We start from the raw sequence: 17,391 nt of genomic DNA on the forward strand, positions 1-17,391 counted from the left end.
TCATGCTCTTTGTTGAGGAGGGAGTATTTATGCACGTAGAAGGGATGCTCTGCTTGGTGTTATCTACTGTGGTGCAATCATTCCATTTGATGACCACTGAACCGATTTCTTCGAGACTCACCCCGGAGATCATAACATGAATTTGATTTGTATTAGTATTATTTGTAATATCTCACTTGCTGTCCTTATTCACCATATCTCAATATTTTGTGACGCTTGTGCGTGTTGTTAAACATTTTCCACTTTAGGTTCTTCTCGACTTCTGTTTTTCAGAGGTGGCAGATATGCACTAAAAGATAATCAGTTGGTCCTTGGAGTTTTCGAAATAAAAGGAACTTTTTTTCCTTCCTTTACATTGCAGCAGTGTCCACTACAGTGCATTTATATGTCCTGTTGTCTCGAATTGTGGTTTAAGCTTTGATTTTCATGCTCCTTTTAGCTGTAGTGTCAAAGGGACACTTGTAAGAATATTTAAGGATATGATATCTTGCATTTGGGTTTAAATATTTCAGGATATCAGAATGTTTTAATAAAACACTACAACCTAAGCCATATTCTTTGACGCCATCGTAACATCTTGGCAGCATTATCTGGAGGTAAAATGAAACCGACAAAGTTAGGGAAAGCTGTCATGTGCTTGTTATCTTACAGCTTCTCCAAGCTTTCTTCAGTGAGGAAAAGCTGTACCAGTATGGAAATAAAAAGAAAAGATGGCACATTGGTGTATAAACCTGAAGAAGTAAGGAATGGTGGAAAGAGTATGTAGAGTGCCTATAAGAGAATGATCAAAAAACAAATGATATAAAAATAGAAGATGAGACAAGAGTAACAGAAGATGAAAAACGATGCAGCATTTTGGAAGGGGAGGTGGAAATAGCTCTGAAAGAAATCAAGAATCGTGAAGCAAGTGGGTTGATGGATTACCGATGGAGCTTTTAAAGAGTCCTTGAAATAAAGGATTGAAAGAGCAAACATATATCTGTAATAAGATATATGAGAGCAGCGAATGGCCAAATGATTTTCTTTCAGTATTAATGGTACCGATTAAAAAGAATAATAATTCAAGGAAATGTGAAGATTTTAGAACCTTCAGTCTGATCACACTTGCAGCCAAAGTATTACTGAGAGTACTGAATGGAAGACTTCATGGAAGGTCTACAACTTTACCTGTGAGGAACAGTATGGCTTCAGAGGAGGCAAAGGAACAATAGTTGCAATTGGACTATTAATAACATTAGGTGAGAGATACATAGAAAGAAGACGAGAAATATGTGCTGTGTTCATTGACCTGGAAAAAGCTTTTCATAGAGTGCAGTAGAAAAATTTAATGGCCATTCTAAGCAGGAACGGAGTGGTCTGGAAGGAGAGAATGCTGATTAAGAATCTGTATCTACAGCAGAAGATAACAGTGCAGATAGAGAATATGACAGAGGAAACCACAATTGGAAGGGGAGTAAGACAAAACTGCTGTCTCTCCCCTATACTTTTTAACATGTATTTGGAGGAGATTATCCAGAAATGCATGAATGGAAAAAGAGGATTGAAAGTTGGAGGTAGAATAATAGAATGTATTCGATTTGCTGATGACATGGTCCTACTGGCAGAGAGTGAACGGGCTGTGATGGAGATCCTAACAGATCTGAGTACTGTCTGTGAATAATTCGGAATGAGAATTAATAACAAAGTGACAAAATGTATGGTGATAAGCAAAAGAAAAGCGAAGACAACCACTAAGTTAGGGCAGGAAATAATAGAACATGTGGATGCTTTGAAGTGTAAGAACAGAGGACATGAGGTGCAGTTGATTGCGATTGCAAAGGAAGCATTTAATAAGAAGAGTAGACTTTTTGTGGGGGCATGGATAGAGACTTGAGGAAGGGATTCGTGAAGTGCTTTGTATGGAGCTGAGACAAGGATGTTGAGAAAAGAGGACGAAAGAAGACTGGAAGCATTTGAGATGTGGATTTGGAGGAGAATGGAAAGTATACAGTGGATAGAAAAAGTAAACAATGAGGAAGTCTTGAGGAGAGTTGGGGAAGAGAGAAATATATTAAAATTAATCAAGAAGAGAAAGCACAGTTGGACTGGTCATTGGATGAGGAGAGTTGGTTGCTTGTAGATGCTATAGAAGGAACTGTAAATGGAAAAAGACAAAGAAGACGGAGAAAATATACGATGCTGTACAGTATCAGGATAGAATACAAGTATGAGGAAAGAAAGAGGATGGCAAGAGACAGGATTGAGTGGAGAACTTCCATGTGAAGACCTGCCATATGGCAATACACTGATGATGATGATGAGTGGTTTCCATGTTGCATACGGCCTCTGTTCAAGAAAGCAATTAAGACATAGAGTGTTGTAATAGATGGTAGTGAGTATTAAATTCTGTGTGTAATCCTAATGTCCTATATTTAGGGCGGCTATGTTTGATTGCATATGTAAGCTATTTAATTAGATATGACCAAATATTGATATAATAAAATGCTACACTTGTATGATAACAATGTACAAGTACAATACATATTGTTGCATTCATGGAAACCGGTAACGAACGTCAATTTCCTTTCCTTAGGAATTTCTATGTCACCATATCTTGTAAATCTCATTACCAACTTATACAGTGAACCGTACACGCACATTCACGCTAATCCTAATAATTTTAATCAAATAACATAGAACCCATTCCAAATCTACTTTCATTCATGAGTACATACATTTCCTTGCCCTGGCATACAGCATAGCATTCAACAAGAACAGACAGAAAGATAATTCTCACTTCCGCCGCACATTCTGTCTCTTCTTGCTTTTTCGCTTGTCGTTCGTCATTTGTCTTCTAGTCAAGCTGAGGGTGTTTTACTACCCCTTGACGCGTAATACTGCCCCCTGTTTAAGACGGTTCCGTCCCTGATCAGTACGCAACCAGTCCTCGATTACACGTTAATCAAGGAATTCGCTCCACCGATTGAAATGCACCACCTTTGGCATTCCTCGGGGTTGCCTAAGAATACGATATATAAAGTATTTAACGCCTCTTACGGTCTATCCCGTGAACGCTGGAGTATAGGTGGAAGACCTCGCCGCCTCCTCCGGGGATTGTAGAGCCACACTAAATCCTTGGCTTCGGATCAGCCTTCTTCAGCCCGCGCGTCGTAAGCGTGTTTCATTCGGCTACTAGCAGCTTCTGTGATCCTTCGATCGAGGGCGGGGATCTGACCCATTCTTTCTCCCAACACCTCACGCAGTCATCCCGAGCCATCTGGTGCTCGCCGGGTCTACTGCCGAACTTCAGATCACAGGAAAAACGCAGCTCCTCGCCGGAAAGTTCACAAGCCGGAGTCTGTCCTGTCGCTTCGTGAAACGAAGACCGATATGCCATTAAAAATAATGGCAAGTGTTCATCCCAGTCACGTTGGTTGTCGGCTACAACTTTAGAAAAGTGCCTTCCAATCGCCCTGTTCATCGGTTTAGCTTTGTTGGCAAATCCGGGCACGGAACATCGGTAGTAGGTGCATAGTCCTAAGTAACTCCGAATTTCATGAACATCTCTGCAGACGGGCCTTCAGCTTCAGGTTGGTTCCCTGCAGTCGCTTAAAGGCTTCACCCAGGTTCGGTAGGTGTTCATCGAAAGTCTTACCTATTATTATGATGTCTCAAAATGCATGCGGCAAGTTTCCCACGGCAGACCTCGGAGTACCCACCAGTCTTTCAAACGTAGCTGATACATTGCACACTCCAAAGTTGTTAACCGTGAAGTGCCAAAATCCCGTACCAGTTGAGAACGCTGTCTTCTCTCTATCTTCGGCCTCCATTTCTGCTTGCCAATATCCACTTTTCAAATCCAGAGTGAGATCAGAAAATGTGTGTAGAATATCATCCCTCTTGGATAATGGGCGTATTTCACTGTCTTGGTGTCCTTTTTCTTCACTAAAACTACCGGTGACGTGCAGGGACTGCTAGACTGGTCAGTGACACCCTGCTCATACATGTCACAAACAATTTCCTCCTCTCTTCCTGATAGTGGCGAGCGTCATGGCTGTCTATTCGGTTGTATATTTCCGGTGTTTATTTTTTATCTCAAGACATTTGTACTTCCGTACGGACAGTTCTCGATTGCGAAGACATCTTGATATTTGAACAACATTTCTTCGACTTTGGCCTTTTGATCCTGCGTCCCGGCGAGTTGGCCGTGCGTTTAGGAGCGAGCACCTGTGAGCTCGCATCCGGAAGATAGTGGGTTTGAACCCCGCTGTTGGCAGTCCTGAAGATGGTTTTCCGCGTTGTCCCATTTTCACAAAAGGCAAATGCTGGGCCTGTACCTTATTTAAGGCCACGGCCGCTTCCTTCCCATTCCTAGGCCTTTCCTATCCCATCGTCGACATAACACCTATCTGTGTCTGTGCGACGTAAAGCAACTAGCAAAAGAAGACCCTACGTCAGCTTAGTATGTCCGAGGTTCCTGTTAATTGAAACAGGCCCCTTAGCATTTACAACATCTCTTCCCTTCCTGGGCTGACATCCTCTTCGGCTACGGGCTCGACAGTTCCCGTCACTTGTCGGTCTATGTTATCCATTTCAACCACAATCACATTATCGCCTCTGGGATGAAGTACTTCGTCTGTACTTAAAACAATTTGAATGTTCGGACTCCTTCATCCGTGATGAATGACTTCTTCGTTTGCGAATTTCAAGCATCCTGGTTTCAGATCGAAAGTAAGCTCAAATATAGTCATTACATCCATCCCAAGAATAACATTTTCTTCGATATCATCCACTACTTCTCGATGTTTTATCAACTTGCTCTTGAGACCGATATTGAATCATTTCTCGTCGTATGTTTTCACTGGGTCTTCGGTTGCGGTTTTCAATAAACTTGTTGCAGGTTTCAGGTGTCCTTATTGAGAACGTTGGTTTGGTGACGGTGTCCAGAAGCGAAATACGATCCAAACCATTCACTTATCCGTAGACAAAGACACGAGTGAAATAGCATGTACAGCCTTTCTCGGAGCAGCAGGGCCGACACGCCATGCTCTCCCCTTAGCACCGGCCCTTTTTAGTTTTCCTGAAAAGTTGAGTCTTTACTGCAGCAGCTACTGACCGGTCCAAGCTCACCACAACTCCAGCAGCGAATCCCCCGACTTCAAGGTTGTCAGTCCTCATTGGACTGGTTTATCAAAACAATCCTTATCATCTTTCCGTCTAGAGGCTCCTCTTCATCTACCCGTCGAAGCTGCGCCTGTAGATTCGAGATCTGTGCAGTAGCTTCGAATTAAAATACACGAACCAGTTCATCTTCTAATCAATTTGGATTCGCCGGAGAAAAGGCTCGTTGGAATTCTGGATCGGATATACCCATCACGCGATACTCCACATATAGCTGTTTTATGTAATCCTTTGTAGCTGAAGGATAACCCACACGAGTAAGACGCGCGATGCCTGCCTCAATTCTTGTAGTGTCTCGCCAGGTTTTTGGTGCCTGCTACGAAATTGACTATGGTAGATTTTTGAAGGTCTTTTATCATCGTACGTGGTCCCTAATCGGGCCACCAGAGAATTGACATTAGATTGCTCACTGTCTGCAATCGCTTGGAGTATATCTAACATATGTCCTCGCTGCGCAGTAACCGAGGCAGTACCTTTTTCTTCACTAGTCCACCCATTGGTGACAGCTGTAGCCTCAAATTGCCTTCAATACATAGACACGGAGCATAGCAAACATAAGGTACCGGTTTCACACACACCGTCGCTGCAACAGTCTCGGATTTTGTTCTGAATTCAACGGTAGGCCTGTTCAGTCCTATGGACTTTTTTCAGTCATGCAAATCGGTTCTTGAAAGCAGTTGGTGTACGCTCTACATCAGTTTCTATTTGTGTTAGTCCTTGATCAATTCCAATTTTCTTGGATTCTACCAATCTATAATTTTGAACTTATTTCTAAGAATATTTCGCTAGTATTTTCTCCAATAAACTAAAATTCTCGGCTTGTCTTTTTAGAACTTTCTACGAACTTCCAAAATTAGTGCAAGTATATTTGCAGCACCCGCTATTTCAAAATGTCTCTATCTATATCCTTACCTTCTGCTTCTAAACGTAACACGACCTTGGTTCCGGAAATATCCTCATCACGTTATTCCAGCTCGCTCTTCAGATTGGTAACTTTTAAATCGTTCAAACTCATTTTCATCAAAGCTATCATTCCTTGTAATGACTTCCTTATATCGTATTATCTTTTAACGGTCACGAATTGTCCGAAGACTATCCCTCTTCAGACGCCAGTTGTTACATACGTCAATTTCCTCTCCCTAGGAATAACCTTCATAGTAAATCTAATTGCAACGTAACATTAATCTAATGGGAACAAGAAAGGCCCACCTATTCAATACCGTACCATGTTATAAAATAATTTATAACATTTTATTATTCTGAGGACCGGTTGCCATGCTGGTGTGCATCGCAATCAGCCATAAAATAAGAAAAACATACAGTGACAAGGTTACAAAGACAATGCATAAAGTGTACACAAATTTTACAAAATTAGGCATGACTTAATTAAAAAACATCCGTAAACATTAACTTATAACCTAAACCGAAAAATATTGCACCAATTGTCATAAAATTTTGTATATACGTCCCCTTGACAAGAGTCCTCTGAATCTAAGAGCGTTGAATAATATGTGAGCAGTTTAAATTCAGCTGAGGACAATAACTATCTCACTAGCTTAGAAGTCTGAGAGCATATTTCCTTATTTCAAAAGATAATTTGTATAAAAGAGTTTTTGTATAAATATTTTCATGCTGAACATCCACTGAGTCTTGAAGTAACAGGTGCAATTTATAAGAAAACATTTTACTATTGGTTAAAAAAGTCTGTTGTTAAAATAACGCAACCAGTCAAAAGGCATAAAATCTTCTAAAACTAAAAAGAACATGAAGGAACTTCAAACACTGTTTTGCGTAATACAATACATGTCTTCTCTAATTTAAAGGAAGTGGCTGGATTCGGTCTGCTGAGTATTCAATAACAAAATTTTATTTTACATGAAAATATGGCGGACGTCGTTTTTCCAGGGTACTAAATGCTGTTCTCGGTTCAAACTAGGACCTAAAGTAGATAAAGAAAAAGAGGAGAATATTAAGGAAGGCTTTTGAAAAAAGATAAATGCTAAGGTCACGTCGTAAGAATTAACGTGAATATGAGACTCACTTGTGGCAGCGTGTATGATGTGTACGTTAGAGAAGACACTGAGAGCCGCAAGACACCGAGACCAATGTACTTGTGTTGCAGGGGTTAGGGAGAGGAAAGTAGGTCAGGGGAGATAGCATGATAGGTAGGGAAAGTGGGAAGTAGAAGGAGGGGCTTAGAGCTGATAGCAATGGAGGAATGAGGGAAGAGGGAGGGGAATTATGCAGGGCGATGCGGTGAGAGGGCGTGGTGTGAGAACATTTTCTGTATGCTTTCTAAGACTGATTTGCCATTGGTAGCTTTATGGAGTCTGATAATCGCTATCAAAAATCGAACAATACTCTTGCTTTCTCCGAAATAGCATTGAGATTAAAACCAGCATTACAGTATTGATCCAGGTGAATGAAACAGCTCTCAGTGATGCCAACCAAAGTACTTTTATTAAGAAACTGTAAAACTGCGAAATTCCGATCAATGCTAGTAAAATTATGCCGAAAAGCTTTCATTTGTTGCCCCATTGCCGAAAACCTATTGTATCTAACAGCATTAACGTGTTCCGCGTATGTGATTTTAAAGTTTCGTCATGACAGCATAATCTGTACACTCCAGAACTATGAAAAGCATTATTTCTATTTAATGAAGTGGAGTTATGCAGGATGTCAATACTTCTATTATTACTTCTGTAGCAATGGCCAGGCAGGTCCAGCAATTGTTTCCCCATGTTGCACTATCAACTGTGATAGAAGATTTACGATTGACAGGATCCGTCTAACTCACGATGGATGGACGTGTGGTTTCCCGTCCGCCGATGTTTCAGAGTACGGTCATAGCACCTCGGTGTCCAGTAGTGATGTATCTACACACTGGGAAGACCTCAACAAAGATATTGGCAGCAGCTCAGTGGAAGCTTCAGGAAATATAGGACGTCGATTCTCGAAGTCATCTTCTGAGAGGGAGAGAATTTTGCAATTGTGAAAGCATCAACTGCTGCTGACGGCACGTCGGCGATACATGGAAGGACAACGAACGGAAATAGAGCCATTGCAAGAGCAGGAAGAAGAGGAATCGCCCCGGAAGTGAGACAGCGGCATATGAAAAGTTGAACATGATCCAGAAAATTCATCCTATTACTGCATCATTTAGCACACTGCATTCTAGACATTCCTTTGGATTAGTCTTAGAACTATTCCAGTAATGTTGGTATGTAGTTTTCAGTTTTCAGCACGAGGAAAACGTTTTACAAATATGTAGCATCTGGTTTTATTAGATGCCACTAGGTATTAGAACTGAAGGCTGGTGATGTTTGTAGTTGAAAATACGGAATTAATGCTTTAACGTCCTTAAATATTATTAGCATAATTGAATATCAGACTGGCTGAAGGATCCATACATTGCAAATGTCCAACATAGTTTGCAAAGTAAAATTTCTGATTTGGGAGCACTGAAATTGTGCCATCCTTCTATTATATGCATCAACAGTTAGTGATTAAAAAAGCAGAAATTTACTTTTTCAGAGAATTTTTTTTCTAGGGGCTTTACGTCGCACCGACACAGATAGGTCTTATGGCGACGATGGGATAGGAAAGGCTTAGGAGTTGGAAGGAAGCGGCCGTGGCCTTAATTAAGGTACAGCCCCAGCATTTGCCTGGTGTGAAAATGGGAAACCACGGAAAACCATTTTCAGGGCTGCCGATAGTGGGATTCAAACCTACTATCTCCCGGATGCAAGCTAACAGCCGCGCGCGTCTACGCGCACGGCCAACTCGCCCGGTCAGAGAATTTTAAGTAACATATGCACAGAAATATTTTATGTGTTATACGACTTGTGTATGCCTTTGCTGGCAGGACCTAGTGTTTACAGTGCACTTTGTCTTCTGGCATGGGCTAGAACAACTTCGGTACATTCACTGACCTGTCTCAGTCCTATCCTTGGCTTGGATATATGAAAGTGACTGAGGTATGAGCGATGTTAGTAATGCCATTCCTTCTGCAGCCAGTCCCTGCTATGAATGGTACGAAAATGTTGCTCATAGGGTCAGTTGGTGAATGTATTTCAGTGGGCTTGGCAGACTGATACGTAATAGCAACCTCTAGCTCGGTGAGGAAAGCAACGGGTACTACCTCGCTCCTCATTTCCTTAGTACGCCTCTTCAGTGATGCCTAGACCATCGATGACAGTTGATGGTGGAGCTGTTGAGGATTCAACCAGCCTTAGGGCTGAAGACTGAACACACACATAAGAAATCTTGGTGTTATGTTTTTTGAAGACGTTGGTGACACTGTGTATCTTATTTGTAAAGTTGAAAGTCGAGAAATTATTAACTTTGGGTTTTCTTCTCAGAAGGGTGGTATTAGGAGGGTATTTAAACTTGTTGATGATTATTTCAATGAAAACGTTCATGAAACCATTGTTTCTAGCTAACACCCAAATTAAATTCTTACTCAAGTTCCTTTTGACATAGGAACTCTAAAGTTTCTGTCAACCAGACTATTATAGGTAGCATTTCTATGGGCCTGAGGATGGGGAGAATCATTCCTGATGGTGATAGCACTCTGAGTAGGTTTTCTATAGATATTACATGAAAAAGAAGAAAGTGATCGAGTAACCATTAAGTCAAAAAAATTTAAATGATTATTATTCTCGGATTCTAAGGTAAACTTTATATCTTGGTCTAAACTGTTAAGATTATCAAGAGTATTTTTTTGCATCTGTGGACCATTCATCAAAAAGTACGAAAGTATCGTTTACAAATCTGGCCCTGAAATGAATATTACTGAAGCTTAAATTGTTGACTATAGCATTATTTTCTAGGAAATCTAAATAAATCTCTGCCAAAATCCCGGAGGCCGGTGACCCCATTGCCAGACCGTTGTGCTTATAAATGGTATTATCAAAAGTAAAGTAAATATTGTTAATTAGCAAGCTAAGAAGACTCATCAAATTTAGATCTTCTAGTTTACATATTTGGCTATTAGCAAGAAGATTCTTCTGGATGATAGGAAGTAGCTCCTTGGTATTTATACTGGGAAACATGTTAACTATGTCGAAAGAATGCATAGTGTGATAGGGACGAAGAACAAGAAGATCCAATCTATTAATTAATTCCGTGGTGTTCTTGATAGAGTTGTTCGTAAAAAATGTAATTTTTAGCAAGAAATGTTTGAATAAACTGTATTAGCTTGAAAAGAGGACTGGATCTATAATTTATAGTAGGTCGAATGGGAACACCGGCCTTGTGAATCTTGGGAAGTGATCTCGCTGTCGGCAAACTCGGGTTCATGGTTAATAACTTTTGTTTTTTTTGTTCTGTAAAAAGAAAGGAAGAATCTTTTAAGATTTGTTTTAGCTGTATTTAAATGGGTTGTGTAGGGTCATTCTTTATAATTGAAAAATAATCATTAAAAAAGTGTTTGGTTTCCTGTATGTATTCTGTTTTTCCCGTAACCACGGTTCTATTGCCCTTATCAGCTTTTGTGATAAGATTATTAACATATACTTTCTTCTTGAGGTCCTGAATTTTCTTCCTTACTTTAAAAGGTGATGTATTATTATTATTATTATTATTATTATTATTATTATTAGGGGCTATTGCACGTTTTTTCAGGAAAAAAGTTTTTTCAAGTTGTTTTTTAACATCAAATCTGATTTCCTCTTTGAGGCCATGTGGCAATTTACTAATAGCCATCTCTGACTCACTGACATGTTTTGTAACTGTATTGGCAGGATTTAGACATGGTCAGTTGTGCTTTGGACCTTTAGCAAGCATAGCCCTTTCATCCTCATCAAAAGTTATGTTGAAGAGGTTGATCAAAGGAGGATGGAATTGAGCCAATAGATCAGTATCAGGTTCTCGATTTCCAGTGTGTTTGACTGAAGAGCCTCCAGAATTAGCTTTGTCTAAAAGTACTCGGATTTTCTTGTCTAATGTGGACTGTTTTGTGGCTAGTATATCTGATAACTTCGCAAATGTTTGTTCTTGAAATAAATTCCATTGGGCTTCAGTAAGTAAAACGGTAGCTCTAAGGTGAGCCTCATATAAACGGTGATTAAGGAAAGATTTCTTCAGATGTACAAATGTAAGTTCATTTCTTAACCAAAGTTTGTTAGTCTTAAGGTAAACATTACGCCGTTGAAAGGGTAAGAAATTTGGTTTTAATCTATTGTTTAAAAAATTTGGGGTAAGATTTAATACGTATATACAAAGGTAATGTTTACGGATAATGTATTTAATTATGCCATGCCTAATTCTGTAAAATTTACGTACACATTATGCATTGTTTTTTAGCCTTGTCATTGTATGTTTTTCTTATTTTATGGTTGATAATGATGCACACCAGCATCGTAACCGGTCCTCAGAATAATAAAATGTTATAAATGATTTTATGACATTGTATGGTATTGACTAAGTGGACCTTTCTTGTTCCCATTAGATTCTCGGTTCAATATGGGATGAACATGAAGCTTTTAAACTTGAATGAACTTAACAATGAAACTGTAGACCGTTCGAGTTGGCTGTGTGGTTAGGGGCGCACAGCTGTTAGCTGGCATTCGGGAATTAGTGGGTCCGGGCCCCACTGTCGGCCTCTTTGAAGGTGGTTTTATTTTGTCCCCCATTTTTACACCGAGGCTAATGCTTGGGCTGTTCATTATTTAAGGTCACTGCTGACTCCTTCCCACTCCTTGTCCTTTCCTATAGCATTTTTGCCATAAGACGCGTCTGTGTTGGTGCGACATAAGGAAAACTGTACAGACATACACATTCATGCTAATACTAATAATTTTAATCAAAATAACGTTCAACAGTTCCCAAACATTTTGTTCATTCACATGTACGTAAATTTCCTTGCCCTGGCATACAGCATTAGATTCAAAACAACAGAAAATGATATTGTAACTTCCGCCGCACAATCTCACTCTTCCAACTTTATTGCGTAATGATCGTCACTTGTCTCCCGGTCACACCGAGACTCGTAATAGTATAGTATGTTTGTGTCAAACTAAATAATATTCGTAAACTATTTGCTATGGCTGACTGTCGGCAAGCGATGTTCTCAACTTTATTAGAACCTGCAACACTGATATTCTCTCAGACGACGACAAGGGCTTTTACAAAAGTTAATTACACACCTGCCATAAACTACAGTGTGGTTGAACAAGGTCAAAACTCCAAAACATACACCGACTCTTATGTAGGTGAGTAGTCTTTTACGGATTTCAATAGATAAATATTTGCCGGGGATAAGAACTTGCACTTCTCCCGTCGGCTAGACTATTTCTTGTTCATTCTTTGAATGAGGTAGTCCATGAGCTCGTATATTACTAAATTGTCTAAGGATTATTGCGAGTCATATTGTCACGTTAGACATTCGAGGAAAAGACGCAAAACTTCTTCATAACAAGCAAGAGCTTTTGATATACACGACTACACTCTGCAGTTGACTTGAAATGATGTTATCCTTGAGGAATGTGACGGTAATTACTAATTACTAACAAGATATCTGCATGGGGTATCAGTGAGTGAACAGTTCAGTAAGAGTTCCTCTGTGTGAGCCTTGTAGAGGTGTTGACTGTTGGACCGTTGGTCACATGGTTTCAATTTGTGAATTTAGATCGAGCCCAGAGGTGAGCAACGCAGATCCTCCATTTCAGGATGGCAGACGCTATCTCAAAGGACAAAAAGAGGATCGTCCATTCATCTGTGAGCACTGCGGAAAGCTATTCAATAGCGGAAGCAACTTGTCTGAGCACGTCAAAATCCACATGTCCCAAGCGCTGCACGTTTGCGAAGTCTGCCAGAAATGCTTCATAAAGAAGAGCTCCCTCAGAGAGCATATGCGATTGCACACGGGTGTCAAGTGCCCCGAATGCCAAAAGGTGTTCAGAAGTTCTTTGCATTTGACAATTCACGTGCGGTCGCATACTGGCGAGAAGCCGTTTTGGTGCAATATCTGCAGCAAGTCCTTTACTAAGAAAGAAAATCTATCCAGACACTTCCGGTTACATACAGGGGAAAAGCGGTATAGGTGCAATATCTGCGGAAAGTTATTTACCAAGAAAGAAAATCTAACAAGACACTTGCGGTTGTATACAGGCGAGGAGCTCTACTGGTGCAATACCTGTCGCAAGACCTGTAGTGTTAAAGAATTTCTAACAAATCACCTGCGTACCCATACAGATAAGATGCCTTTTTGGTGTAATGTGTGTAGCAAGTCCTTTAGCCAGAAAGCCAACCTAAATAAGCACATGAGGTTGCATACAGGCGAGAAGCCATTTTGCTGCAATACTTGTGGGAAAGCCTTTAGCCAGGAAGCGGATCTAAACAAGCACATCCGGGTCCATACAGGGGAGAAGCCGTACTCTTGCAATGGCTGTGGGAAGGCCTTCAGTCGTAAAGATCATTTATCCAATCACGCGCGGACGCATACAGGCGAGAAGCCATACTGTTGCAATATTTGTGGCACGGCCTTTGGCCATAAAGGTGATCTAACCAAACATATGCGGATACATACAGGCGAGAAGCCGTACTGTTGCAATACCTGTGGAAGAGCCTTTAGCCGGAAAGCCTATCTGACCAAACACCTGCGGTTGCATACAATATAGGAGGGATAATTCTGTGCATTTCCTTCATCCAGAAACGCACGCTATTGAAATATATTCGCACCCTTGCTGACTAGGAGGCAAGCAATTGCTTTGTAATGTTATAAGATATCCAGTCGTGGATTTTAGACGTGTCCATTTAGACTCAAACTGGCGAGTTGCCTCACTGCTGTATATTTTTTGGCAAACCGTTCTAACGCAGCAACGTGCTGTTCATAATAATAATAATATTAGTAATCTAACCGAACGTCTTGTCGCGGCAGTGATGAAACAAAATCTGTCGTAGTTTGTAAGACTCAAACATTTAAAAAATTCGCAAACAATAATAATTTTAAATATCCATTCTACCTTGATGAATACTCTACACACATATACAGTAAGTTAGAAAATAAGGTACATAAAAATAGTGATTATTACAGTGAAGACTCAGGAACTTAGCAACATATTTTAAGATGAACATTTTTATGTGCTTTAAGTGGGTTGTATCAAATTGGACTGAGCAAATATATTGTATTTTAAAATGTGTGTATTTACAATTTAAAGTTGTTTCAGGTGAATGTAAATTGCATTCCATTCTGTTTCACCTAATTACAATAACATTCCCATTTTCAAACCAAGCAAGACGCTTTCCTCCCACTCATAGCCCTTTCCTGTCCTATCGTCACCGTGTCGGTGCGACGTAAAGCAACTTCCAAAAAATATACAATAACATATATGAAGTACTGAGTATAATCTTTTGTATGAGATATTTGTTATGCCACAGTATGGACATCAGAGAGTCAACTTGCTAAGAGGTTGAAATTTTATCCTCGACCCTACTTAACCCCGCGGAAGTCACTCTGATTTTTATGTTAATAAAGTTCACACTTACATCATCGGTACATTTGTTGGAAACAAGGAATATTTGTGCATGTTGTGCGCCCTTTATTTTGTAATTCAAGATTTCTTAACATAGCAGATGCATAATTTGCACGATTATATCCATATCCTTATTGTTAGCTTTGCTTTGCAGTGCACTACAACAGTCTTTTCTATGTTTTCTGTTTTAAATCGTTTACGTTAGTCTGTTCAAAGTAGTTTCATTGCGGAGAATGATCGCTTTACATCTACGGATATGACAAGAGAGTACTTGAATTTTCTAAGCGAGTGTAAGTGAATATTCTTGTAGATCCTCATTATCCGAGGTTTCCTGGGAAACATTTCAGTTCATACTTCACGTCTCGCAAGATGTAATCCACATGCTTCTAGCTTCTTGACTGATCCCGGTACGATTTCGAAGTGTGTCTTGATAGATGCCTTTACCCATTCAACTGTTTTATTGCCGAAAGATTTCACGCAATAATTACTTTATCTTTTTTTTGAGGATTGCTTTTAAAACAGGTTACAATATGCATAATGAAAGTAAAAAATATCCACAATAAATACGAAATTTGAAATGTACGCCCTAATCTCAGACGTATAAAAATGCATTATTAAATTCAATAATTGGTCTAATTTTACCTTCAAACCCACTTCCTTGTCGGTTTTGGAGCTCTACATATCGGTATTTGCATAAAAATCCGATGTCTACTCATCGTAAACTGTAACTGTGCAAATAATGATTCTAGTGAATCCTTGATGTGAGGTTAGTAATATGAATCTGCAATGATGCTAGTGAGTCCTCAATGTGAGGCTACTGATACGATTCTGCGATGATGTTAGTGGGTTCTTGATGTGAGGCTAGTAATACGAATCTTAGATGATGTTAGTTTGTTGCGGATGTGAGCCTAGTAATGATGTTTATAATTTGTTTTACGTCGCACCGACACAGATAGGTTTTATGACGACAATAGGATAGGAGAGGCTTAGGAGTTGCAAAGAAGCGGGCGTGGCCTTTATTAATGTACAGCCCCAGTATTTGCCTGGTGTGAAAATGGGAAACCTCTGAAAACCCTCTTCAGGACTACCGGCAGTGTACTTCGAACCCACTATTTCCCGGATGCATGCTCACAGCTGCGCGCCCCCAACCGAACGGGCAACTCGCCTAGTAGTAATGGTGTTTGTGCGTCCTTTCTTTGATGCTAGTAATACGAATCTGCGAAGATGTTAGTGAGTCCTTGATGTGATGCTAGTAATACGAATCTGCCCTGATGTTACCGAGTCCTTGATGTGATGCTAGTAATAAGAATCTGCGAAGATGTTAGTGAGTCCTTGATGTGAGGCTAGTAATATGAATCTGCAATGTTGTTACTGAGTCCTTGATGTGAGGCTAGCAATATGAATCTGCAATGTTGTTACTGAGTCCTTCATGTGAGGCTAGTAATATGAATCTGCGATGATGTTAGTGAGTCCTTGATATGAAGTTAGTAATATGAATCTGCGGTGATGTTAGGCAAGTGCTTGATGTGAGGCTTGTAATACGAATCTGCGATGATGTTAGTGAGTTCCTCACGTGCGGCTAGTAATATGAATCGGCGATGATGTTAGCGAGTCCTTGATGTGAGGCTAGTTATATTAATCTGCAATGATGTTAGTGAGTCATTGATGTGAGGGTAGTAATGCCAGTCTGCGATGATGTAATGAACCCTATTGAGGTTAGTAATGATTATTAGTGAATAATGGAACTGTGAGGGCAAGCGATGCAGGCACCCTAATGAGGTTTATAAGATTGTTGATAGGCACCGGTAAAGATGACCAGTATGTCCTTTTAAGGTATAAGTCCCAGCATGTCGTCCAGGTGTCACTTGTATTTACCCCAGCGCAGGTTTTATGTGTTCTTGAAAAACTATTACTGAGAAGTTATTTAAATTAGCCTGTGGCTAGGGTGGAAATCTTTTTGGCATGTCCCAAGACCGCTATTAGTCCAGAGTCAAACATACTACATTATTTAAAAAAGGCGAATTTTGACAATCAACTTTCCCATTAGTAATTTATAATATTTATCTGGATATCTTGTTATCCTGTGGTTGGAGTTCTTGGATTAGCTTAAGTCTGTTCAGTGAAATGCACACTTTCCATACCATCTATTATTTCTATTCTGTTGAAGGTTTTAGTGAAAGTTACGCCTGGCCACTCACCAGGGTATTGTGATTTATTTTCATTTAATAGTAGTTTTAGTGCCCTTGTTTGTAGTGTTCTCACCAGCCTGTGGAATGTCTGTTCAGACCTCCACAATTCTCGAGTTGAGTTATGCTGAGGTACCATGTTCACACGTAGGTCAGCTGATCGCAGGATCGTAACTAAACAACGCTAATATGCCATAATTATTCTGATTCCTCATTGTCATGCTAACAATAATAATTATTATATGGAATAATTATGCCTAAATTTAATAAATAATAATAATTTTAATTAGCCGCAAGTAACTTATGATGATAAACTTTCTGATCTCTAACAATATAATCACATTAATGAATCATTAATTTGAGAGTAACTGGCTAATAATTTAGGATAATAATAATATGGATGATATTGATATTTGTGTTATTCATTTAAGTTGTTGATGCATTTAATATGGGATTTGGTGCAGACATGTGACTGTGTTCTTACCATTGTTCTTTGCTGTAGTGGTTGTTGTTAATTAATGCCATTAGTACGTCCACAAGTAGTAACTGAGTGTTTCATTAGATAGCTC

The 17,391-nt window shown here is 39.7% G+C and overlaps 1 protein-coding gene across 1 annotated transcript in view; it reads left to right on the forward strand.

The window, feature by feature from the left end:
* LOC137501069 (zinc finger protein ZFP2-like) overlaps positions 1–13,837 on the forward strand; it is a 45,489-nt gene extending 31,652 nt beyond the window's left edge. Inside the window, exon 4 of the mRNA XM_068227977.1 lies at positions 12,791–13,837. Coding sequence (XP_068084078.1) covers positions 12,791–13,781 — 991 coding nt within the window. The 3' untranslated portion in view covers positions 13,782–13,837. The remainder of the gene's footprint in view (positions 1–12,790) is intronic.
* Positions 13,838–17,391: the final 3,554 nt, after the last annotated feature.

This window comes from Anabrus simplex, chromosome 5 (genome assembly GCF_040414725.1).
Source record: "Anabrus simplex isolate iqAnaSimp1 chromosome 5, ASM4041472v1, whole genome shotgun sequence".
NCBI classification, from domain to species: Eukaryota; Metazoa; Arthropoda; class Insecta; order Orthoptera; family Tettigoniidae; genus Anabrus; species Anabrus simplex.